Below are 26,161 nucleotides of genomic sequence, written 5' to 3'. Positions count from 1 at the left end.
ACGCACGGTTAAAATATAAATATTGATTAGAGCAGTTTTAAAGCTGCACAGTGTCTTTACACTGTTACACTTACTAAAAGCAGTAATATCACAGTTTAAAAATACTCCATTATACAAAAAAAGTCCTGCATTCAGAATTTTACTTAAGTAAATGTATGTTTACGCTGAATGGCCCCTTTCAGAATGGATATTATTGGATTATTATTATTATTGTTATTAATGATGCATTAACATGTAAGTAGCATTTTAATATTGTAGCTGGTTGAGATGGAGCAAATTTGAACCTGTGTACAGTCTAACCTATAACAACGCATCACATTGTACACAGTATGTTTATATTTTGTGTATAAAATCTAAATCTGCAACTATAGCTATTGATTTAGCTATTGAGTACAAAGTAGAATATTTGCCTCTGAAATGTAGTTGAGTAGAAGTACAAAGAAGTATAAAATGGAAATACTCAAGTATTCCTTGCATGTAATGTATGTAGGTTATACGTGTGTGTGTGTGTGCATGCATACATGTATCTACATGATACATGTGTGACAACAATTGTGTTGAATTATTGTATGCTTATTTTAAATTCTTGACTCTGAGCTAAAAGAGATCCAAATAAACCAAACCAAACCTTGAAATTGTACTAAAGTTAGGTGAGATTTGCTTTTAAGCATGTTTTCCAATCCTGCAGGTCTGTGGTGGTTTTTTTATCTCTCTCACTGCTGTTTAAAATAAGACAGTTTGGATTTTACTGATCATTTTTTTGATTTACTTGCTATGAGCAGGAAAGCGACTGTGCTAACAGACCAAGAGTTAATCTGGGCAGACAAAGCAAATCTACAGCGTTTCAGTTCGTGATTATGTACTTCTTCCCTGTTGCAGTCCCGCTCCGTCATCAGATAACTGGGCTTTGATATCAGATCTTTAGTGCAGCTTTAATTATCTGACCCTCTGAACCCTGTTATTCCAACATTAAGTCGCTTTAAAACGATAATATTCTGTCATCACATATTCTTCCTTGAAGCTGGGAGACTCCGACTCCGTGTTTTTGTTAATTACTGAACCAATACATCAAACTGAAGTATTTCAGATGTCTATAATCCAACAAGTCCTCCTCATTATAGACAAAATACGTCGTTTGTCGCTGACCTTTTGGACAACACACAGAAGCTTTTTATGATAATGACAGTCTCCTATTATTTGTATTATTTATTTGCACATTTTACCAAAATTCAGCCACGCACATTTGGTTTCTTTGGAAATTGCAGATTTGAAAATAAACTTCTGCGTATTTGAACAATGCTTGTACGTCCAGTCTACATTTAAAAAAAAGTTCTGACCCTTAAATGTAGTGCTATAATATGTAACTAAAGTGCTTTTGCCAACTGTCCTGCTTAGATAAAACTCAGTTATGTTTCTCCAACTATTAAAGGTTTATCTATCCAGTTAAAAGCAGAACAGAGCAGCTACGTAGAGCTGATGTCCCTAATCTAACCTACTTCCACTATTTTTAGGTGAGCTGGACCCTGAAAGCCATCTGCAGCCGCTGTAGCTGTGAAAGTGGATCATCACAGAGGATCCCTGTCACCGTGGCAAGAAGTCCAAATCTATTTATAACCAACATCTGCCCCTCGTCACCAAACAGGAGTAAGTCCTGACTGACGCAGGCCAGCTTCTGGAGTCTGCAGGCTCAGGTTTGTGTCACTTTCTAGGTCTGATATCAGACGCTAAGAAGCCACGGAGAGTAGAAAGTAAACAGGATTAAGTTCCTGCAGAGAAATGTTACAGTCTGTGGCCTCACAGGTACAGTGCCTATTTATTGTTTTACAAGATTGAATTAAAGTAGATTTAATGAGGAGTTTTTTTTTTTTATGCTGATCAACAGAAAAGGACCCTTTAATGTCAAAGTGAGAACAGATCGCTACAAAGTGATCTGAATTCATTACAAATATAAAATATGACATACTTATTTGTGTAAGTATTCGCACACCTCCAAGTCAGCAGTGATGGAGGAAGCACTATACCACACTGTAGAAATACTCTGTTACAAGTAAAAGTCCTGCATTCAAAATCTTATTAAGTAAAAGTACAAAAGTATTAAGATCAAAATATACTTAAAGTACCAAAAGTACTCATTATGCAGAATGGCCCATTTCAGAATAATATATTATTGGATTATAATTATTGATGCATTAATGTGTTCATCACTTTAATGTTGCAGCTGGTGAAGGTGGAGCTTATTTTAATTACTTTATATACTGCTGGGTAACTTGTGAATTTCCCCCGAGGAGCAATTTAGTCTTATCTGATCTTAATCTATAATAATACATAATAATAATGTATTAGCTGATTATATTTGGTATTTCTAATCTGAATCTGCAAAGTAACTGTAAATGCAGTGCAGTAAAAAGTACAATATTTCCCTCTGAATTGTGGCGGAGTAGAAGTATAATGTAGCATAAAATAGAAAAACTCCAGTAAAGTACAAGTACCTCAAAATTGTACTCAAGTACCTTTTGTGTTCTTTTGTTTTGTTTTGTCTGACTCACCAAAGTTGGACCTTCCAGATACACATGTAAAGCATTTATACTGCGGTCAGCTGAAACCCTTTCACACAGGTGATCGCCATTTAACTAATTATGTGACTTCTAAAATCATCTGTCTGCACCAGTGATGATTTAGGTGCGTCCTATTAAAAGCAGGTGAATACTTACGCAAACATGTATTTTGTATTTGTAATGACTGTTTTCCCTTCGACTGTCTTTTTTCTGTTCATCAGTGTCAAAAAAGCTTCATTAAATCCATTAAATCTACTTTTTATTGGCGCTGTAGCTACATGTAGTGAGCATTAATTAGGCTGCTGTGATTACAGATGATGTATTATCACGTTTAACTTTGCTTACTAATGTTGAAAGCTGAATCTAAATGGACTCAATAAAGGATTCAGATTCAGTGACCTAACTTTTTTTTGACACACAGCTCAAGGCTTTTTTCTGGGCACGCACACACACCGTGTTTTTCACTGTTTTAAAACCAAATTATGTGACTAGTTTCTTCTATAACAGCAACAGAAATATGCTGGATGTAGGATTTATTTGACTTACCAGTAATATCTTCTCTTCTGTAGATAAATCATTGCCTTTGTTTTTAAAAAACAAACAAATATGTACACTTTGTCACTATTGTTGTTTTAAAACAGTGCTTTAGAAATGTCACTAGATGTCAGTAAATGACAACAGAATCAACTGAAGCTGAAGTGCTTTCCCACCAGCACTCCCATTCAAAACTTGCTGCAAAAATACTGCAGTCTACAGAAATAACAACACATTTATTTAGAAAAAACAGCACAATTCAAACAAATATCAAAAAATGAATCAGAATGCAAAAGGAAAGCTGAAGTGCGGTCGGCGTTACTGGGAAGGGGAGAGGTCGTCACATCTGGGCTTGCAGGTAATGTTCATAATTGGCTCGAAGGACAAATTCAAAGTAGGGTTTTGATTTCAAACTGCTCAGCTCGTCCAGCTCCAGCAGCTCTTTGACGTCAGGCAGGTACGTCTGCAGAGGCACGCCTGAAAAATACAGAGATTACGGAGTCATTTGGGGAAAATACGGAGTCAAATTAATGTTTTAATGGTTATTTGTAAGTATAACCTTTAATACATGGATGAAACTTTGACAGTCCAGATAACAAACTGAGGAAATGTAATGATGCACTTTAACAACACCACCGTCTTGTCTGATACCTTCTCAAAATCGGGGTGATGTGTTTTAGTCATTTAAGCTCTTTACATTTGTGGATGAAATGAACCCTTTGCTTGAATCCACCTGGCTGTACGTTGGTTTATTTTCTCAGCGCAGCTTCGTGAATGTTTCTCACCTTCCTGTATGAGCTTGAGGAGGATCTTGACGAAGATGCTGTCTTTGGCGGCTTCCAGAGGGTCGTCAGTGCCGTCAGCTGAGGACCAGCTGGGAGGAACGCAGCATCAAAGTCAATCAATCAGAGAAATCAATAAACTTCAAAACAACCACGGCCTGTGATGCACAGTGAACACGGTCGCACGTTTATAAATCAGTGTTTCATCGTTTACTTTCATTTGTAAAGAGCTTTAACGATCTCACACAGTTTGTAAAACAATCTTCCATCAGCGACATCAAAATTTAATTTCAGCAAATCTTCAGTCTCCAAATTGAATGAGTAGATAAACTAAAACACGACAGATGGATCTTACTCGTCTCTCCTGAGCGCTTTGCCGAAGATCTCACATTTCAGCGAGTCCGTGTCCACAGCGTCCTCCTGCAACGTGAGCACAGAGAAATCCACATAAGTTGACTTTTAACCGCCGCCGAGGCCGACTAGTCGAACCTCAAACAGACCAGCGCTCAGTAAATCAGGAAGTTACCCCGTCGATGTACTCCAGCAGATCCAGAGCCTTTTTGAAGTCGTACTCGTTGGCTCGCCTGTTGTCATCACAGACGTACAACTGTGGAGCGGAGGAAACACTGACGTGAGCCGAGGCTGTCAAGTGACCGTTAGCATGTTAACATGATCATTCCCCGCTTATGGCCGTAATCTGGTTTCAGAAATGTCAAAGGAAAAAGTAAAAGTAAAGCCACTGGTAGAGTTATCCTGCAGAAAAACCGATTGTTTGTTCCTTTATAATCTTTCATAAAAGGTTCTGTGATTGTGACAATGTTCACAACTGAAAGTAGTGGAAAGTAAAGTATTTAATTGGAAAAAGAGACAACCTCAGCAACAAAGTCTATTACAACTTGGTTGTGATTCACGTGTCAAAAAAACAGAAGGGAGAATAAAACTTCAACCAGCTGAAACAAACAGGGAATCTGACCAAACTGCATGTCAGCTGGGCTTTAGAGAAACACAACACCTGCTTTATCTGTTTTTCTGTGCACGTTTACAGAGTTAATGACACGAATGTGTGATAGTTTAGTTCACCAAAAATCACCAAACAACATTTTCTCCCTCTTAAAAAATGGTCACCAAAACTCACTGTGTGAATCCTGTGGAGTTTCTTCCTCAAAAAACATTCGAAAGCTGATTTTTAAAAGTATTTTAAATCCAGCATTGTTTACATTCAGCATGTCACCAAAACTCACTGTGTGAATCCTTGCTACAGACACGCAGATGACGTGCAAAGAGTTTCAGGTTTTAAGATGTCTGCCACCAGAACACCCATTTTCTTGCGTAGGAAACAGCAACGTGTGACTGAGGTGAACAGAATTTCAAAGAGTTTCAGGTTTTAAAATGTCGTGGCATTTCTGTCGTGGCATTCAAGCAAGAAAAAAGTCCATGTCCCAGTTCCTCTGGATGATGCACAGACCTCTTTGTGAGCAGAGGGTGTGTGTGTGTGTGTTTTCACCTGTATGAGGTTGTGAGCGCTGAGCAGAGGCATGGTGTCGGGGTTCTGCTGCTTCTCCTCCAGCAGCTGTCGGGGCAGAGTCTCCTGATGCAGCAGGAAGCGCTCCTGCTCCACGATGTCTGATTGGACAGATAAACGACATGCGTCACGTCCAGTTACGGGACAAGTTCAAGCTCTGCCCCTTGCATGTCTATCATGCGACGTTCTTCTGGTTTTTCGTTTGTAAGAAAAGTGGAAAAGCTGCTAAAAGTCAGATTTTTCAGGTGTTATAGTGTCAGATCTAGATTCTGCAGCAGTAAGCCATCAAATAAAAGCCTACACACTAAATTACAAAGCAGCACCACATGGACTGAAAATTAAGAGCTAGCCTTAAGCCGTTTTCTTACAAGTTTAACTTTGATCATTTAGATTTGGTACAAAATGTGGGAAATTACATTATTGTTTGTTTTGTTTTGGATGCTTTGACTTGTTTTGATGGTGCTACAATGTGAGAGGGTTACAGGTGACACGGATGACGGCCCGATTACTGAATGATGCGAGTATCCTAAAGGAGGTCCTTGAAGGATGTTTGAAAGTGTACGTAAAGTGGTTTTCAACCCATTATTTCCGTACGAAGGCCGAAATATTAAAAGAGCAAACCTCCTTCAGGCTGTTAAGCAGCAGCAGCAGCATACATTTGATAGGGTTGAGGTGTTTCTTCATTTGAAGACAACAGATTCATTTTAAGTACTGACTGTGTGCCGCGATTGATTGGAATCGTTTACCGTCGACTTGTTTGTTGAGCTCGTCCTCCGGCAGGTCGGATGCCAGCACCGTCAGCTTACTGAGAGCCAGCAGCGTCTTCTTCTTCACAAAGTATCGTGTCTCCATGTTGGCCTGGTTGTAGAGCGTCCTGTGAGCCTGCGGAGACACGAGAGACCAAGTCAGTCGCAGCGACATACTAAGACCTCTGACTATGAAGGGAATATTAATGCTGCAACTACAAGTTATGATCATCACTGGTTGATGTGTCATTTTTGGTCACACAAAGTGTGAAATGTTACAAAATCAATGACTAATGCTTATTACAACCCAAAGTTACTCTTAACATATCTTTTAGTTGCTTATTTGATCTGACCGGCAGCCAAAAAACCCTGAACGAGTTCAATTTAAACTGACAATAAACAGAGAAACAGTAAATGCACGTGAGGCGATACAATACACAATAACAGACATTTGTATTTACATCTCGTGGATAAATTGAACATCTCTAAGTTTATACATAAAAGAAAACTAACTGAGAACTTTTAAATGTTAAACTAAAATATTGCAGTTTTCTTTCTTCTGATATTTGCAGACCACCTTGTATCACCTCGACAAGCAAAAAAAGTCAAAAACACAAATGTCAGACTGTGTTTAAAACCAGGAAGCTTTTCTTTTTCTGTGTATGTGAAACAGAGAGTGTGTGTGTGTGTGTGTGTGTGGCTTTCCTGTGTGTGCTTGGTAACTGCAAGCCGGAGGGAAGCTGTGCAATGTGTGTGTGTGTGTGTGTGTGTGTGTGAGATGCAGAGGCGTATTCATTGCTGCCGTACTGTGCTGTCGCTCTGGTGGTGAGCATCAATGTGTTAAAAGCTGCTGAAACAGGAAGGAAATGGAGTTTGTGTGTGTGAGTGTGTGTGTGTGTGTGTTCTGTTATAAGCTGTAGTAAATGTAGACTATGACAGTGGGAAAGAAATAAGGAAGGAAATATAATATAGTTCTGTGTGTCGCTATTTTAGGTGAAACTAGATTTACCGCCCTGCGGTTGTTTGCCTCCACCGACCAGTCAAGTTTCAGTTTGCATCCACGCCTGTCCAGAATATATGAAGTGAAGACTTTGAATGAACTTATGTATGATTCCAGTGAATCCACACGTTGAACTGATAAATGAAGGATTATGACAGATGTGTTGGCTAAACAGCTAAACATGTACTTGATTTACTATGTAAAGATGGATTCTTATAGAGCATAGCGGCACAAAATGTGCTGCTTTTTTCAAGAGTGGTAGGAAGAAAGGTAAAAGAAAAGAAGAGAGACAGGATGGAACAAAAGAAGGAAGATGACATGAGGAGAGAGAGAGAGAGAGAGAGGAGAGAAAAAACTAGCAAAAAGGAAGCGAGAAGAGAGAAATCGGAAGGAAGGAAGGAAGGAAGGAAGGAAGGAAGGAAGGAAGTGTGTGTGTTGTTTTTATCCTCACAGAGGATGTGGTTGTGGTTTTGTACTGAAGCATGAAACCAGCTGTGTGTGTGTGTGTGTGTGTGTGTGTGTGTGTGTGTGTGTGTGTGTGTGTGTGTGTGTGTGTGTGTGTGTGTGTGTGTGTGAGAGAGAGAGAGAGAGAGAGAGAGAGAGAGAGAGAGAGAGAGAGAGAGAGAGAGAGAGAGAGAGAGTGTGTGTCACTGTGTTTGTCACTGTGCGTGTGTGTGAGAGTGTGTGTCACTGTGTTTGTCACTGTGTGTGTGTGTGTCACTGTGTTTGTCACTGTGTGTGTGTGTGTGTGTGTGTCACTGTGTGTGTGTTTGTCACTGTGTGTGTGTGTGTGTGTGTGTGTGAGAGAGTGTTTGTCACTGTGTGTGTGTGTGTGTGTGAGAGAAAGTGTGTGTCACTGTGTGTGTGTGAGAGAGTGTGTGTCACTGTGTGTGTGTGTGTGTGTGTGTGTGTGTGTGTGTGTGTGTGTGTGTGTCCCGTACACTGCGGTAGTCGTGGATGTGGATGTGGTGCAGCCAGCTCAGGTGCTGGTGAGACTGCAGGAAGCTGGCCAGCTGCTGGTGCTGGGCGGCCGGCTGGGACAGCAGCTTCCCCCTCTTCCCCTTCTCCATGTACCAGCGGAACAGGAAGTCGGCAAAGTTCTGCAGCAGGAAGTGACACGTGGGGCGAAAAGAGGAAGTTAGCCGGCAGATGCGTGAAGAAAGCTCCGGCATGTAAAATGAAAGTAAAACCGTGACTTCGCTCATGAGTCTGAAGGTAACATGAGATGGGCGTCGTGCCGTCTGCGAGCACACTTATTTGTTTCGTCTTTATAAGACAAAACTACGACGGCACTGAAGGGACTGAGACCTTTTTTTCTTTCTTGAAATACAAAGACAATAAATTAGGATTTTTATGGAGGAGTTGTTTGTTTTTTTGTTGAGAAAGCAACATTTCTGTCACAGACTTTCATCAGGCGTTTAACTCACACAAAATATCTTTATACTTGAGCCACAGGCTGCAACCACCAATCAAAAAATTAAGTCACCTGACACAAATGCACCTTCATTAACTGATAAAATACAATCAATAAAATGAGACAAGCAGTGTTTCTCAACATCTTTAGACACTTAGCTTGTTGCTTTCTCATTTAACTTTGTTCTGCTGGAGTTTATTACCCTCTTTTGTCTCCACACATCAGGTGTGTACAAATTGTCACGACCTCAATAGCTAATTTCACTTCTTCAATTTCTTCTAAATAAAACTCTGCAGCCACATTAGAAGTCAAATGTGACTGTAATATTAATTTCACACCAGAAAACTAAATTGTTGGAGAGACAAGTTTTCAATTCTTAGAGCTTTGGGGCAAAGAAAAATAAAAGGAGGGAAGGTCATGTTGTTGCCTCAATCTGAAAGGGTTTATCTTGTGTTTGTAGGCATTTTAGGAAATCTCAGACTCAGCTTGTCAGGCCCGAGTTTCATCAGATGAAGCTGGACCTAAAGCTGAAGGCTGACGTTTGTACAGCTACACCGTGTCTACGCAGGAGGCGTAGCGCGAGCAGCATGTCAGAAGCAGCTTCAGTCCTCCATCTGTGTCTCTAAGTCGCGTTCAGGTACAGTACTGAGTGTAGGTCACCTGCGTTTTGGCTGCATTCAGAGCTGCACACACACACACACACACACACACACACAACGAGTGTAGTTACGTGCGTAAAACAGAAGAAAATAGACTTGAAGCGCAAAAATATGGGTGAAGTTTCCGATCTCAGCATGTTACCAAGCTAACGCTGACATGCTACCATTAATACTAAAGTTTCGGATTGAACATTCAGCTCTGGTGGCTGCTGCTCTGTACCGCATCTTGTATCAGAGAGGCTTCCCTTGTCCAGTGACTCATTTCAGTCACATATCTCTGAAAGCTTGATTTATAGTCGTCCATTAAAAAGGGGGTACGGCGTAGCTACGGAGCCTGTGCACATAGCTGCCGAAGCTACGCCGTATCTGAATCTGTGCCCATTGTTTCCACCGCCGCAATGTTTGAGCTTCACACTGAGCCGACTCATATACAACACTGACTCTCATCTGTGAATGTAAAAGCATTACTAATGTAACATTGTGTATATAAACATTTAACATGCTAACGCTGTACGCATGTTAAAGGTACCCTGTGAACAAAGTTTTGTTTTCATACTGTGTTATTCACCGAAACACGTGTGTGCATCCTTAGGGCCTATCCAAATTTGTTCAATTAATTTCCTTAAAAAAACATTTGCAAAACTAATTTTTTTTAAAAATAATTTTGAAATCTGCATTGTTTACATCAGCTAGCATTCTTGTTTCCTGCCGTGTGCTGGTGCATTGCTACGTTTTGTTCCAGTAAAATAGCAAGAAACTGTTGGCACATTCAACGTGTGTGTTATTAGAGTGTAAACAAAACAAGGGCCTGTGCATTAAAACATTACTCCGCAGCACTGCTGACGGTCAAAAACTCCACAGGGTGCCTTTAACGTGCTAACAAAACACGATTCTTTCTCAAAGTGGTCCCTTCTGGTTCTTTGTGTACCTGGTCTGTAAACTTGGTCATGTAGTGCTGCAGGCGGTTCTGGTTGTCGGTCTGCTCACACATCTGAACCAGGATGTCGAAGTCACAGTACTTCTCAGCCAGCGCTGCCACCCACTGGTACTGACCCAGATCCACTGCAACACACAGAGACTTCACAGTGACAACCGCAACGCAGACCTACTAAAATCTGTTCATTGTATGTCGAGTGACACTGTGACGTCTTTAGACTTTAACTTGTGATGTTTAGCAGGAATGTCCACCATGTGCAGCTTGGTTTAAGAAGAAACAGTTAGCCGTAGTTTTAAGCTTTAAGACGTTCGTGTTATTTAATTTTTAACTTTTTATAAACTTCAAAATACTTTTTTTATTTTATAAATAAGAGCTCATCAGTTTCTGTTTCTGACTTTGTCCAAGTTAATGTGTTTGTTGAGGGTAGATTGTTCCTTTAATACTAGTAGAGCGTGTACAAAAAAAACAACACAATTTATCCCTATTTTCTAAACTAAATTATTTCTTTTCTTTTAACTAGCTTTTTTACCTCAACATTATTTTCTCATTTAAATATTTTTTTATTTTTAATGTCTAGCATCTCTTGAGGATGATCTTTCTTTAGTAGCAGAATACTGTGACCTTTGACTCTTCGTGTTGTTACTGGTGGCATTACTAATCACATACTGTATCTGTGTATATGTTGACTGATGTGTCGTTTTACTATAGTTTTTTTACTGTTCATTAAAGTTAATCATAGTTTATATTATTAAACTTGTTTTTATGCTGAATTGTTTCTTATCTAATCTTTGGCATATTGTTGGTTTTGAGTTGTTGTTACTGATATTAATATAATTTCCACTGTTTACGGTTTATATTTGCCGTTGGTGTTATGTTTTTGAAACGTTTATTCTTAAATTGTAAAACGTCCTGTTAAGTACATACGTGGGCCAAAACTCTGTAATATATTGGTTGATATATTGTTATTAGACTTTTTAAAAGGAAAAGGGATTATTGTTAGACTCTCAGTCAGTCCCTCAGTACCGTTTAATCCACTTACACAGCGGGGCCAGCAGCTCGGAGCGGCGCTGGCTGTACTCCATTTCCAGGCTGTTGTAGCGCTCCTGTTGGGCCCCTGAGGGCCTCTGCTGCTGCAGGGACGTCAGCTGGGCCACATAGCCGCCCAGGTAGATGTCCAACAACGCCACCAGCTGCTCGCAAAGGGCGCCGCGCAGCTCTGAGTCGGCGTGCGGGTACACAGAGCGCAGGATGATCTCGTGCTGGCGGGAGATGACGGTGCGAACGCCGGTGACACCGCCGGACGCTGGAGGAGAAAAGATCAGGTGGGCGTCAAGGGGTTAATAATTTATTCTACTCCAAAAAGCACTTTTACATGTAACTAACAAACATTTGTACATTTGTAAACAGCATTAATATAAATAAGGCAGACATCATCTGGAACTTTTAAAATAAATAAACACACAAACACCATTATTTAGGAGCTTATTTTCAGTCACAGTGTTTACATGGACTGCAGTATTCGATATTCTGATATTAAAAAGGTATCTGTGGAGTTTCGGACCACGGCAGTGCTATACAGCAATTTATTTATGAGTGGGACCCCGCAGGTGACCGACAGGTGGCGGTAACACGCAAACACAATAACGCGGCAACAAAGGCAGTGAGGAAGAAGACTTACAGCAAATAAACATGGATGTAAACAATGCTGGATTTAAAATGTCGGGCGGGAAAAAGGTTTGCAAATGTTTTATGAGGAAGTTAACACACTCAACACATTTATAAGAGTTCAAGGATACACACAATGCGTTTAGGTGAGAAACACTGAATGTTTTTTTGAAAACTCCACAGGACACCTTTAATGAATCTAAGTGATTAATTAAAAGTCTTAAATGAGAAACTGCTATATGCAAATGATGTACAGTAATAATGTCATACATGAATTAAGCATAAAATTATGGCATGTAGAGAAATCTAATTTTAATCTACATATTGAAAGGCCGTTTAGGACACGTAGAGTGTTGCGGTGGTCTAAACTCCAAAATCCAGCATTGGCAGCCTTAAAACTTCTTTAATTTCTAAGGGCTGCACATGAACGCTTGTTTTCTGCAGATATTCTAAATCAAAACGCGCTTTCAATTTATTTTCCACAAAGACTTTCTGGTATTAAGGCTTAAATAAATTCAGAGCTTAAACAAGCGATGAGGCTCATGGGGGCGTTTTCACAGCAACGCGCTGTCGGGCTGCAGAGACCTGAGGACAGAAAGCTTCGACGAGTTAGTTTTACCTGTCCATGGGATATACTCAGGCTCTGCAGCAGCGTTTTCAGAAGCTCTGTACATGAAGGCCTTGGTCTCCCTGTACTGACCAGCAGCCTGAAGAATGTCCTGCACACGCAAAGTACATGTCGGTACAATTATTTGACTTCACTACATTACTACATCACGTCACCCTTCGTGAAATGACGAACGTGTTGTACCTTGATGATGCTGTTGACAGTGAGAACCACCTCGGCCCACTGCACGGAGTCGACCGGGTTCTCCTTCAGACTCCGCTCCTCCTCCTCCAGCAGACAATCAAACACCGAGGAGATCTGAGACACCTGCGAGCACACCGAAAACTAAATTAAAATCCAACTTCCACACCACATGGATTATCACAGCAGAACGCAGTCGGACACAAACCTCTCTGAAGAAGACATCAGCAGCGGTGAGGCTGGGCGGCACGGCGGCGTTGTTCCTCTGCAGCGCGATGCTGATGGCCCGGTTGACCAGCTCGGCGTGTTTGGTGTGGTGGTTCTTCAGCACCATGGCTGCCTGAAGCTTCTCGGCGTGTTCACACAGCAGCAGGCGCGTTGCCATGGCAGACGAGCGGACCGTCACCTGGCCAAGCCGGTCCAGCAGACCCACCTGACAGGGGGAGGACGATCGTTTCATAGGTTCTACTTTTCTGTTCTTTCTAAATCCAGCCTGCGTCTTAAGAGCTGTATTTCCACCAAAGAGGTTCTATTTTTAGTCCCGTTTGTCTGAAATTTAGCAGGATGTCAACAACTACTTAAAGGGGAACTTTCCAGGTTTGTTTCCAGGTGTTGTGGAGTGCTACTACATGTATGAAAAAGTAGTATAAAGCCTTTTGTGTCTCCAGAGGGAGCTGTGTGAAGTCTGATATCACTTTATCTGAAGACTACGAGTTTGAAGAAGACAAAAATCTGTTGGTGTGGAGTTAGAAAGAACCAGACCTCTGTAGCAAGCTGCCGGCTAGAGGCTCCAGGTTTACATTAGCTGCTACTAGCATAACAAACCCCAGATCTCCAACCCGCCAACTGTCACGTTGCATTGTGGGTAATGTGTGCGCCAGGTTTTGACAAGAAGAATGTGTGGAATGAGACTTCTGGATCTGCTGCATCGCCTTTTTGATCTTTTTGTCCAATTACGAGTCCGACATGTTACAGGGGTGCAATGCTGAATAGGTGGAGCACTCTTAACACAGAGCTGATTAGTCTTTGGTGCAATAGCACCACCATGTGGCCATTTATCAGACATATTTTCACACAACCCTCATGGACTGTGAGGCGTAGAAGCAACATCTTTTACTTTCTGGATTCCTTCGTCCAACACAAACCAATCTATATAGATGCTTGATATGATAGATATCGTATTAAGCCTATCCTATCCCATAAAATACAAAATTAAATGCTGAACCCTTAAAGAGATCAGCACAGCTCTAAAACATGATTTCTTTAAAATAACACAGGTTGGATTTATTGTAAGTTGCCACTACATGAATTTAAGGTATTCCAGCTGTATTTGTGTGTGCGTACCTGGAGCAGGAAGTCCATGAAGCAGCCGTGGGCCTTCATCTTGTCCTCCAGCTGGTGGAGGATGATGAGGGAGGTGAGAGGAAAGCCAGCGCTCTCTGGAAGAACGGAAACAGAGACGTTTGTATGAAATAAACACGGCAGAAGTACAGAACAGTTTGAATGAGCTGTTCCATAATCTTCAGGTTATTTAATATATTGTTATTTTTGTCCTTGTTCATTTCTTCAAGCTAAAGGATTTTTTAGACAATCTAATTACGACTGTGATGTTTATATTATTTACTTTTCTGCAGTTTTTTAAGTGATGTAACAGTAAAGTTAGGAAAACGATTGAGGACAGACAAGGAATATATAGCTGAGGGACGTGAGGTACAAATACATCCATTAAAGCATATAACGTGCTAACAACATGTTATATATGTTGTATTAACTCCGATCTATATCAGGGTTACTGGACACGCAGAGCAAACAATCCCGGTTCTACATACTGACAAAATATATAATAATATCACCTGTGGTGACTGCATTCAGGTTAATTTAGTATTATTTTCAGGGGGTTCTTAATGTAACATATGCACACAAGAATCTTCAAATTTACTGAATAAATGTGGTGCAATTACTGCAAAAAACAAAAGCAATCCCATTAACTCTGTTGTTTCTTGTCAAAAACTGGATGTTGTTGACAAAACAGCTGTAGCTCAGTTTGCTCTGGGAGAAAAGGGATCCTTCCTCTTTTGAATTCAGTGGCAATTCCTCCAAATCACAATCTAATATATTATAAATAAAGATTAGAGTCTGGCAGTCTCGTTTGTCTATGATAAATATCCTCACTGTATGTCTCATAATGTAACATTGTATAGAAATGCTGCATCAGGATTTTTGCCAGGTTGTTTTTTTGAAGAACAGGTGGATAGACCGTCTCTCCGTCCCCCCTTTTCCCCTCCTCACCGTCGGGGACAGACTCGGCCCAGCGGGGGTCGGAGGCCGGGTAATCGTCCACCAGGTCCAGGTTGATTCGAGTCACCACGCTGTCCAGCTCGGCTCCCTCCTCCCCGTCACCGTCAGCAGGGAAGAGCTCGTCCGTGACCGTCTGAGCACCCACCAGATCATTACTGACAAAAGGAAAGAAGATTTTTATTTTTAATTTACAGTATTAAAAAGGAACTAAATCCTTGCGTCTTAAATCAGCCAGCTGCAGTCAAAGAATTTTTAAAAACTTTTTGTTCAATAATAAATGAGCACTGAACTCAATAAAAGATTTAGATAAAAATATCAAATGTTCCAAAAGTCCAAAGTTACTCCCGACAACATGACGCCGACAAAAGCAACTCTTTGTCTTTGTGATCTTTGACCAGCATGTTCGATGTTTTTACTTCATAAAACACTAAAATTAATCATCTTTCCACAGAAGTGGCCTGATTTAGTAATAATTTAAGCACTTGATTAAACCCAAATGTACAACCTCTGTCATTTAAAAAAAAGCAGGTTTTCATTGATCGCACTTGGTCTTCTGATGATACTGTGTGATGTACGATTCAGACGACTAAGTCAGAAAGTAGTGTGTGAAACCAGGAGACAACTCTTTCCACTGTCCAAACCATCAACAAAAGATTTTGTTTACCGACAGAACTGCAGGAAAGCCGCCTTCAGGAGTTTGGTTTTGTCCTCGTGAGCTACGGGCTCTGCTCTGGTTGGAGTCTCCATGGCTGAAACCTTAAACACAGAAACGAAATAAGAAATGCGTTTTAGATTCAGTCACAATCGAATGCATAATCACATGGTTCAGTGCCATTTTCTTCACTTCTTTTAAGTTTCCTGTATCAGACTTAGAAATTCATATAAATAATTACATTAGTTGAATGCGTCTTGAACAATTTTTAGAAAATGATTAGCTCCATGTCTGTCTCTCAAATAAAATATTCCGTGACACAAGGTGGAATATATCTGAGAGTTCTCCCTTTGATGTCAACAGTTCTCCCTTTGATGTCAACAGTTCTCACTTTGATGTCAACAGTTCTACCTTTGATGTCAACAGTTCTACCTTTGATGTCAACAGTTCTCCCTTTGATGTCAACAGTTCTACCTTTGATGTCAACAGTTCTCACTTTGATCCATCAGTGACCTCATTATGACGTCATTGAGTTTCCAGCAGAGAGACTATAAGTACGAGCTGTGCCGCTATCAGTCTAACTTCCACACTCCCACAGAGGACAGGTGGAGAGCTCTGAAGCCCGGACAGACCCCGGGTTGAGGCTGTGGACGATGGGCCTCAGAGCCAGGTGCTGCCGCTGAGCTTCCAGCTCGCGGTGCGCCTTGTTGCTCACGTCCTGCCAGCGCACGGACAGCCCTCGCGCTTCTGTAAAGGTGGCAGGATAGGCTCCAGTAGGAGCTCCAGAGCTTTCCAGTGTCCTCGGTGGGAGCTGGGTCTCTCTCTCTCTCTCTGTTGCATGCTGGGAGTTGGTGAGAGTGGTGGTGGTGGGGAGAGTTTCTAAATCTAGTTTTTTTTTCTCTTTTCTTTGTTTCTTTTCTATATAGAAAATACATGATTTAGAAAGGAAACTGTAAAATAGTTGAATACTGGTGAGTGGTGAGAATGGCGTCTGTTGATATTGGTGTATAACATTGTTGTATTATACTGTGGAGGATGTTGTATATTGTGTTGTATAATATTGTATCGGCATCACGCATGAATCAGGCTGTGGTTGTTTTCTTGAAGGAACAAAATCTAGTTAGTCGTTTAATAGTAACTGGTCTTACTGTTAATGAGGCGTTTGTGCAACTTTCTCCGCTGTATACTGTGACAACAAAAGTTACAGTTTCAAATATCCCGCCTTTCATATCTAATGATGTTTTGCAACGTGAGTTAGTGCGTTTTGGAAAAGTTGTTAGTCCCTTTAAAACTGTTACGCTTGGATGTAAACATCCGGCTCTGAAGCACGTTGCGTCTTTCAGACGGTACGTCTACATGGTGCTAGAATCACCTGAGAGTACACTGGATATTAATTTCCGCGTGAAACATGAGGGAAGGTTGGGTGGGAGCTGGGTCTGTCTCTCTCTCTGTCTCTCTCTCCCTCTCTCTTTCTTCATCTCTCTCTGTCTGTCTGTCTGTCTGTCTCTCTCTGTGACACAAGGTGGAAAATATCTGAAAGTTCTCCCTTTGATGTCAACAGTTCTCACTTTGGTGTCAACAGATCTACCTTTGATGTCAACAGATCTCACTTTGATGTCAACAGTTCTCCCTTTGATGTCAACAGTTCTCACTTTGATGTCAACAGATCTCACTTTGATGTCAACAGATCTCACTTTGATGTCAACAGTTCTCCCTTTGATGTCAACAGTTCTACCTTTGATGTCAACAGTTCTCCCTTTGATGTCAACAGTTCTCCCTTTGATGTCAACAGTTCTCACTTTGATGTCAACAGTTCTCACTTTGATGTCAACAGTTCTCACTTTGATCCATCAGTGACCTCATTATGACGTCATTGAGTTTCCAGCAGAGAGACTATAAGTACGAGCTGTGCCGCTATCAGTCTAACTTCCACACTCCCACAGAGGACAGGTGGAGAGCTCTGAAGCCCGGACAGACCCCGGGTTGAGGCTGTGGACGATGGGCCTCAGAGCCAGGTGCTGCCGCTGAGCTTCCAGCTCGCGGTGCGCCTTGTTGCTCACGTCCTGCCAGCGCACGGACAGCCCTCGCGCTTCTGTAAAGGTGGCAGGATAGGCTCCAGTAGGAGCTCCAGAGCTTTCCAGTGTCCTCGGTGGGAGCTGGGTCTCTCTCTCTCTCTCTCTCTCTCTCTCTGACTGTCTGTCTATGTGTCTCTCTGTTGCATGCTGGGAGTTGGTGAGAGTGGTGGTGGTGGGGAGAGTTTCTAAATCTAGTTTTTTTTTCTCTTTTCTTTGTTTCTTTTCTATATAGAAAATACATGATTTAGAAAGGAAACTGTAAAATAGTTGAATATTGGTGAGTGTTGTATATTGTTGTATAACATTGTTGTATTATATTGTGTTGTATATTGTGTTGTATAATATTGTATCGGCATCACGCATGAATCAGGCTGTGGTTGTTTTCTTGAAGGAACAAAATCTAGTTAGTCGTTTAATAGTAACTGGTCTTACTGTTAATGAGGCGTTTGTGCAACTTTCTCCGCTGTATACTGTGACAACAAAAGTTACAGTTTCAAATATCCCGCCTTTCATATCTAATGATGTTTTGCAACGTGAGTTAGTGCGTTTTGGAAAAGTTGTTAGTCCCTTTAAAACTGTTACGCTTGGATGTAAACATCCGGCTCTGAAGCACGTTGCGTCTTTCAGACGGTACGTCTACATGGTGCTAGAATCACCTGAGAGTACACTGGATATTAATTTCCGCGTGAAACATGAGGGAAGGTTGGGTGGGAGCTGGGTCTGTCTCTCTCTCTGTCTCTCTCTCCCTCTCTCTCTCTTCATCTCTCTCTGTCTGTCTGTCTGTCTCTCTCTCTGTGACACAAGGTGGAAAATATCTGAAAGTTCTCCTTTGATGTCAACAGTTCCACCTGTTGAGGTGAGTGTCAACAGATGCTTGCTTTGATGTCAACTGAATCTCACTTTGATGTCAACAGTTCAAACCTTTGATGGATTTAGTTCTACCTTTGATGTCAACAGTTCTGCACTTTGATGTCAACAGTTCTCCTTTGATTTCAACAGTTCTCACTTTGATGATCAACAGTTCTCACTTTGATCCATCAGTGACCTCATTATGACGTCATTGAGTTTCCAGCAGAGAGACTAGGCAGCTTTTACGAGCTGTGCCGCTATCAGTCTAACTTCCACACTCCCACAGAGGACAGGTGGAGAGCTCTGAAGCCCGGACAGACCCGGGTTGAGGCTGTGGACGATGGGCCTCAGAGCCAGGTGCTGCCGCTGAGCTTCCAGCTCGCGGTGCGCCTTGTTGCTCACGTCCTGCCAGCGCACGGACAGCCCTCGCGCTTCTGTAAAGGTGGCAGGATAGGCTCCAGTAGGAGCTCCAGAGCTTTCCAGTGTCCTCGGTGGGGGAGCTCTCTCTCTCTCTCTCTCTCTCTGTTGCATGCTGGCATGCTAGGAGTTGGTGAGAGTGGTGGTGGTGGGGAGAGTTTCTAAATCTAGTTTTTTTTTCTCTTTTCTTTGTTTCTTTTCTATATAGAAAATACATGATTTAGAAAGGAAACTGTAAAATAGTTGAATACTGGTGAGTGTTGTATATTGTTGTATAAGATTCTTGTATATTGTGTTGTATATTGTGTTGTATAATATTGTATTGGCATCACGCATGAGTCAGGCTGTGGTTGTTTTCTTGAAGGAACAAAATCTAGTTAGTCGTTTAATAGTAACTGGTCTTACTGTTAATGAGGCGTTTGTGCAACTTTCTCCGCTGTATACTGTGACAACAAAAGTTACAGTTTCAAATATCCCGCCTTTCATATCTAATGATGTTTTGCAACGTGAGTTAGTGCGTTTTGGAAAAGTTGTTAGTCCCTTTAAAACTGTTACGCTTGGATGTAAACATCCGGCTCTGAAGCACGTTGCGTCTTTCAGACGGTACGTCTACATGGTGCTAGAATCACCTGAGAGTACACTGGATATTAATTTCCGCGTGAAACATGAGGGAAGGTTGGGTGGGAGCTGGGTCTGTCTCTCTCTCTGTCTCTCTCTCCCTCTCTCTTTCTTTCTCTCTCTCTCTGTCTGTCTGTCTGTCTGTCTCTCTCTGTGACACAAGGTGGAAAATATCTGAAAGTTCTCCCTTTGATGTCAACAACAGTCTCTGTCAACAGATCTCACTTTGATGTCAACAGATCTCACCTTTGATGTCAACAGATCTCACTTTGATGTCAACAGTTCTACCTTTGATGTCAACAGTTCTACCTTTGATGTCAACAGTTCTACCTTTGATGTCAACAGTTCTCCTTTGATGTCAGTTCTCACTTTGATGTCAACAGTTCTCACTTTGATGTCAACAGTTCTCACTTTGATCCATCAGTGACCTCATTATGACGTCATTGAGTTTCCAGCAGAGAGACTATAAGTACGAGCTGTGCCGCTATCAGTCTAACTTCCACACTCCCACAGAGGACAGGTGGAGAGCTCTGAAGCCCGGACAGACCCCGGGTTGAGGCTGTGGACGATGGGCCTCAGAGCCAGGTGCTGCCGCTGAGCTTCCAGCTCGCGGTGCGCCTTGTTGCTCACGTCCTGCCAGCGCACGGACAGCCCTCGCGCTTCTGTAAAGGTGGCAGGATAGGCTCCAGTAGGAGCTCCAGAGCTTTCCAGTGTCCTCGGTGGGAGCTGGGTCTCTCTCTCTCTCTCTCTCTCTGTTGCATGCTGGGAGTTGGTGAGAGTGGTGGTGGTGGTGGGGAGAGTTTCTAAATCTAGTTTTTTTTTCTCTTTTCTTTGTTTCTTTTCTATATAGAAAATACATGATTTAGAAAGGAAACTGTAAAATAGTTGAATACTGGTGAGTGTTGTATATTGTTGTATTATATTGTTGTATATTGTGTTGTATAATATTGTATTGGCATCACGCATGAGTCAGGCTGTTGTTGTTTTCTTGAAGGAACAAAATCTAGTTAGTCGTTTAATAGTAACTGGTCTTACTGTTAATGAGGCGTTTGTGCAACTTTCTCCGCTGTATACTGTGACAACAAAAGTTACAGTTTCAAATATCCCGCCTTTCATATCTAATGATGTTTTGCAACGTGAGTTAGTGCGTTTTGGAAAAGTTGTTAGTCCCTTTAAAACTGTTACGCTTGGATGTAAACATCCGGCTCTGAAGCACGCTATGCGTCTCTTTCAGACGGTATGCGTCTACATGGTGCTAGAATCACCTGAGAGTACACTGGATATTAATTTCCGCGTGAAACATGAGGGAAGGTTGGGTGGGAGCTGGGTCTGTCTCTCTCTCTGTCTCTCTCTCCCTCTCTCTCTCTTTCTCTCTCTCTGTCTGTCTGTCTGTCTGTCTCTCTCTGTGACACAAGGTGGAAAATATCTGATATCTGATGTCAACAGTTCTCCTTTGATGTCAACAGATCTACCTTTGATGTCAACAGATCTCACTTTGATGTCAACAGTTCTACCTTTGATGTCAACAGTTCTACCTTTGATGTCAACAGTTCTCCCTTTGATGTCAACAGTTCTACCTTTGATGTCAACAGTTCTCACTTTGATGTCAACAGTTCTCACTTTGATCCATCAGTGACCTCATTATGACGTCATTGAGTTTCCAGCAGAGAGACTATAAGTACGAGCTGTGCCGCTATCAGTCTAACTTCCACACTCCCACAGAGGACAGGTGGAGAGCTCTGAAGCCCGGACAGACCCGGGTTGAGGCTGTGGACGATGGGCCTCAGAGCCAGGTGCTGCCGCTGAGCTTCCAGCTCGCGGTGCGCCTTGTTGCTCACGTCCTGCCAGCGCACGGACAGCCCTCGCGCTTCTGTAAAGGTGGCAGGATAGGCTCCAGTAGGAGCTCCAGAGCTTTCCAGTGTCCTCGGTGGGAGCTCTCTCTCTCTCTCTCTCTCTCTCTGTTGCATGCTGGGAGTTGGTGAGAGTGGTGGTGGTGGTGGGGAGAGTTTCTAAATCTAGTTTTTTTTTCTCTTTTCTTTGTTTCTTTTCTATATAGAAAATACATGATTTAGAAAGGAAACTGTAAAATAGTTGAATACTGGTGAGTGTTGTATATTGTTGTATAAGATTGTTGTATTAGATTGTTGTATATTGTGTTGTATAATATTGTATCGGCATCACGCATGAATCAGGCTGTGGTTGTTTTCTTGAAGGAACAAAATCTAGTTAGTCGTTTAATAGTAACTGGTCTTACTGTTAATGAGGCGTTTGTGCAACTTTCTCCGCTGTATACTGTGACAACAAAAGTTACAGTTTCAAATATCCCGCCTTTCATATCTAATGATGTTTTGCAACGTGAGTTAGTGCGTTTTGGAAAAGTTGTTAGTCCCTTTAAAACTGTTACGCTTGGATGTAAACATCCGGCTCTGAAGCACGTTGCGTCTTTCAGACGGTACGTCTACATGGTGCTAGAATCACCTGAGAGTACACTGGATATTAATTTCCGTGTGAAACATGAGGGAAGGTTGGGTGGGAGCTGGGTCTGTCTCTCTCTCTGTCTCTCTCTCCCTCTCTCTGTCTCTCTCTTTCTTTATCTCTCTCTGTCTGTCTGTCTGTCTGTCTGTCTCTGTGACACAAGGTGGAAAATATCTGAAAGTTCTCCCTTTGATGTCAACAGTTCTCCCTTTGATGTCAACAGATCTCACTTTGATGTCAACAGTTCTACCTTTGATGTCAACAGTTCTACCTTTGATGTCAACAGTTCTACCTTTGATGTCAACAGTTCTCCCTTTGATGTCAACAGTTCTACCTTTGATGTCAACAGTTCTCACTTTGATGTCAACAGTTCTCACTTTGATCCATCAGTGACCTCATTATGACGTCATTGAGTTTCCAGCAGAGAGACTATAAGTACGAGCTGTGCCGCTATCAGTCTAACTTCCACACTCCCACAGAGGACAGGTGGAGAGCTCTGAAGCCCGGACAGACCCCGGGTTGAGGCTGTGGACGATGGGCCTCAGAGCCAGGTGCTGCCGCTGAGCTTCCAGCTCGCGGTGCGCCTTGTTGCTCACGTCCTGCCAGCGCACGGACAGCCCTCGCGCTTCTGTAAAGGTGGCAGGATAGGCTCCAGTAGGAGCTCCAGAGCTTTCCAGTGTCCTCGGTGGGAGCTGGGTCTCTCTCTCTCTCTCTCTCTCTCTCTCTCTCTGTTGCATGCTGGGAGTTGGTGAGAGTGGTGGTGGTGGGGAGAGTTTCTAAATCTAGTTTTTTTTCTCTTTTCTTTGTTTCTTTTCTATATAGAAAATACATGATTTAGAAAGGAAACTGTAAAATAGTTGAATACTGGTGAGTGTTGTATATTGGTGTATAACATTGTTGTATTATATTGTGTTGTATATTGTGTTGTATAATATTGTATCGGCATCACGCATGAATCAGGCTGTGGTTGTTTTCTTGAAGGAACAAAATCTAGTTAGTCGTTTAATAGTAACTGGTCTTACTGTTAATGAGGCGTTTGTGCAACTTTCTCCGCTGTATACTGTGACAACAAAAGTTACAGTTTCAAATATCCCGCCTTTCATATCTAATGATGTTTTGCAACGTGAGTTAGTGCGTTTTGGAAAAGTTGTTAGTCCCTTTAAAACTGTTACGCTTGGATGTAAACATCCGGCTCTGAAGCACGTTGCGTCTTTCAGACGGTACGTCTACATGGTGCTAGAATCACCTGAGAGTACACTGGATATTAATTTCCGCGTGAAACATGAGGGAAGGTTGGGTGGGAGCTGGGTCTGTCTCTCTCTCCCTCTCTCTTTCTTCATCTCTCTCTGTCTGTCTGTCTGTCTGTCTCTCTCTGTGACACAAGGTGGAAAATATCTGAAAGTTCTCCCTTTGATGTGTCAACAGTTCTCTTTGATGTCAACAGATCTACCTTTGATGTCAACAGATCTCACTTTGATGTCAACAGATCTCACTTTGATGTCAACAGTTCTACCTTTGATGTCAGTTCTACCTTTGATGTCAACAGTTCTACCTTTGATGTCAACAGTTCTCCTTTGATGTCAACAGTTCTCCTTTGATGTCAACAGTTCTCCCTTTGATGTCAACAGTTCTCACTTTGATGTCAACAGTTCTCACTTTGATCCATCAGTGACCTCATTATGACGTCATTGAGTTTCCAGCAGAGAGACTATAAGTACGAGCTGTGCCGCTATCAGTCTAACTTCCACACTCCCACAGAGGACAGGTGGAGAGCTCTGAAGCCCGGACAGACCCCGGGTTGAGGCTGTGGACGATGGGCCTCAGAGCCAGGTGCTGCCGCTGAGCTTCCAGCTCGCGGTGCGCCTTGTTGCTCACGTCCTGCCAGCGCACGGACAGCCCTCGCGCTTCTGTAAAGGTGGCAGGATAGGCTCCAGTAGGAGCTCCAGAGCTTTCCAGTGTCCTCGGTGGGAGCTGGGTCTCTCTCTCTCTCTCTCTCTCTCTGTCTGTTGCATGCTGGGAGTTGGTGAGAGTGGTGGTGGTGGTGGGGAGAGTTTCTAAATCTAGTTTTTTTTTCTCTTTTCTTTGTTTCTTTTCTATATAGAAAATACATGATTTAGAAAGGAAACTGTAAAATAGTTGAATACTGGTGAGTGTTGTATATTGTTGTATTATATTGTTGTATTATATTGTTGTATATTGTGTTGTATAATATTGTATTGGCATCACGCATGAATCAGGCTGTTGTTGTTTTCTTGAAGGAACAAAATCTAGTTAGTCGTTTAATAGTAACTGGTCTTACTGTTAATGAGGCGTTTGTGCAACTTTCTCCGCTGTATACTGTGACAACAAAAGTTACAGTTTCAAATATCCCGCCTTTCATATCTAATGATGTTTTGCAACGTGAGTTAGTGCGTTTTGGAAAAGTTGTTAGTCCCTTTAAAACTGTTACGCTTGGATGTAAACATCCGGCTCTGAAGCACGTTGCGTCTTTCAGACGGTACGTCTACATGGTGCTAGAATCACCTGAGAAAACACTGGATATTAATTTCCGTGTGAAACATGAGGGAAGGTTGGGTGGGAGCTGGGTCTGTCTCTCTCTCTGTCTCGCTCTACCTCTCTCTTTCTTTATCTCTCTCTGTCTGTCTGTCTGTCTGTCTCTCTCTGTGACACAAGGTGGAAAATATCTGAAAGTTCTCCCTTTGATGTCAACAGTTCTACCTTTGATGTCAACAGATCTCACTTTGATGTCAACAGTTCTACCTTTGATGTCAACAGTTCTACCTTTGATGTCAACAGTTCTACCTTTGATGTCAACAGTTCTCACTTTGATGTCAACAGTTCTCACTTTGATCCATCAGTGACCTCATTATGACGTCATTGAGTTTCCAGCAGAGAGACTATAAGTACGAGCTGTGCCGCTATCAGTCTAACTTCCACACTCCCACAGAGGACAGGTGGAGAGCTCTGAAGCCCGGACAGACCCCGGGTTGAGGCTGTGGACGATGGGCCTCAGAGCCAGGTGCTGCCGCTGAGCTTCCAGCTCGCGGTGCGCCTTGTTGCTCACGTCCTGCCAGCGCACGGACAGCCCTCGCGCTTCTGTAAAGGTGGCAGGATAGGCTCCAGTAGGAGCTCCAGAGCTTTCCAGTGTCCTCGGTGGGAGCTGGGTCTCTCTCTCTCTCTCTCTGTTGCATGCTGGGAGTTGGTGAGAGTGGTGGTGGTGGTGGGGAGAGTTTCTAAATCTAGTTTTTTTTTCTCTTTTCTTTGTTTCTTTTCTATATAGAAAATACATGATTTAGAAAGGAAACTGTAAAATAGTTGAATACTGGTGAGTGTTGTATATTGTTGTATAACATTGTTGTTGTATATATTGTTGTATATTGTGTTGTATAATATTGTATTGGCATCACGCATGAATCAGGCTGTGGTTGTTTTCTTGAAGGAACAAAATCTAGTTAGTCGTTTAATAGTAACTGGTCTTACTGTTAATGAGGCGTTTGTGCAACTTTCTCCGCTGTATACTGTGACAACAAAAGTTACAGTTTCAAATATCCCGCCTTTCATATCTAATGATGTTTTGCAACGTGAGTTAGTGCGTTTTGGAAAAGTTGTTAGTCCCTTTAAAACTGTTACGCTTGGATGTAAACATCCGGCTCTGAAGCACGTTGCGTCTTTCAGGACGGTACGTCTACATGGTGCTAGAATCACCTGAGAGTACACTGGATATTAATTTCCGCGTGAAACATGAGGGAAGGTTGGGTGGGAGCTGGGTCTGTCTCTCTCTCTGTCTCTCTCTCCCTCTCTCTTTCTTCATCTCTCTCTGTCTGTCTGTCTGTCTGTCTCTCTCTGTGACACAAGGTGGAAAATATCTGAAAGTTCTCCCTTTGATGTCAACAGTTCTCACTTTGATGTCAACAGATCTACCTTTGATGTCAACAGATCTCACTTTGATGTCAACAGTTCTACCTTTGATGTCAACAGTTCTACCTTTGATGTCAACAGTTCTACCTTTGATGTCAACAGTTCTACCTTTGATGTCAACAGTTCTCACTTTGATGTCAACAGTTCTCACTTTGATCCATCAGTGACCTCATTATGACGTCATTGAGTTTCCAGCAGAGAGACTATAAGTACGAGCTGTGCCGCTATCAGTCTAAC

The 26,161-nt window shown here is 42.2% G+C and overlaps 1 protein-coding gene and 1 long non-coding RNA gene across 2 annotated transcripts in view; one reads left to right on the top strand and one right to left on the bottom strand.

The window, feature by feature from the left end:
- Positions 1-3,306: 3,306 nt before the first annotated feature.
- Positions 3,307-26,161, bottom strand: part of nup133 (nucleoporin 133) — a 39,091-nt gene continuing 16,236 nt past the window's right edge. Inside the window, exons 16-38 of the mRNA XM_044191511.1 lie at positions 24,938-25,102; positions 23,749-23,913; positions 22,470-22,634; positions 21,246-21,401; positions 20,029-20,193; positions 18,775-18,930; positions 17,500-17,664; positions 16,201-16,319; positions 15,585-15,676; positions 14,912-15,075; positions 13,967-14,061; positions 12,831-13,055; positions 12,626-12,748; positions 12,434-12,533; positions 11,189-11,452; positions 10,141-10,274; positions 8,081-8,239; positions 6,140-6,275; positions 5,376-5,494; positions 4,398-4,478; positions 4,227-4,291; positions 3,875-3,963; positions 3,307-3,566 (exon numbers count right to left, since the gene is read on the bottom strand). Of these exons, the coding sequence (XP_044047446.1) occupies positions 3,430-3,566; positions 3,875-3,963; positions 4,227-4,291; positions 4,398-4,478; positions 5,376-5,494; positions 6,140-6,275; positions 8,081-8,239; positions 10,141-10,274; positions 11,189-11,452; positions 12,434-12,533; positions 12,626-12,748; positions 12,831-13,055; positions 13,967-14,061; positions 14,912-15,075; positions 15,585-15,676; positions 16,201-16,319; positions 17,500-17,664; positions 18,775-18,930; positions 20,029-20,193; positions 21,246-21,401; positions 22,470-22,634; positions 23,749-23,913; positions 24,938-25,102 (3,239 nt within the window). The 3' untranslated portion in view covers positions 3,307-3,429. The remainder of the gene's footprint in view (positions 3,567-3,874; positions 3,964-4,226; positions 4,292-4,397; positions 4,479-5,375; positions 5,495-6,139; positions 6,276-8,080; positions 8,240-10,140; positions 10,275-11,188; positions 11,453-12,433; positions 12,534-12,625; positions 12,749-12,830; positions 13,056-13,966; positions 14,062-14,911; positions 15,076-15,584; positions 15,677-16,200; positions 16,320-17,499; positions 17,665-18,774; positions 18,931-20,028; positions 20,194-21,245; positions 21,402-22,469; positions 22,635-23,748; positions 23,914-24,937; positions 25,103-26,161) is intronic.
- Positions 20,780-22,716, top strand: LOC122873154. Its single transcript, XR_006377367.1, has 2 exons — positions 20,780-20,946; positions 22,170-22,716. It is a non-coding gene; the product is annotated as an uncharacterized LOC122873154 (long non-coding RNA).

Source organism: Siniperca chuatsi, linkage group LG3 (genome assembly GCF_020085105.1).
Source record: "Siniperca chuatsi isolate FFG_IHB_CAS linkage group LG3, ASM2008510v1, whole genome shotgun sequence".
Lineage (NCBI taxonomy): Eukaryota > Metazoa > Chordata > Actinopteri > Centrarchiformes > Sinipercidae > Siniperca > Siniperca chuatsi.
Note: the sequence above shows the minus strand (reverse complement) of the source record. Positions and strands in the feature narration are given on the sequence as shown.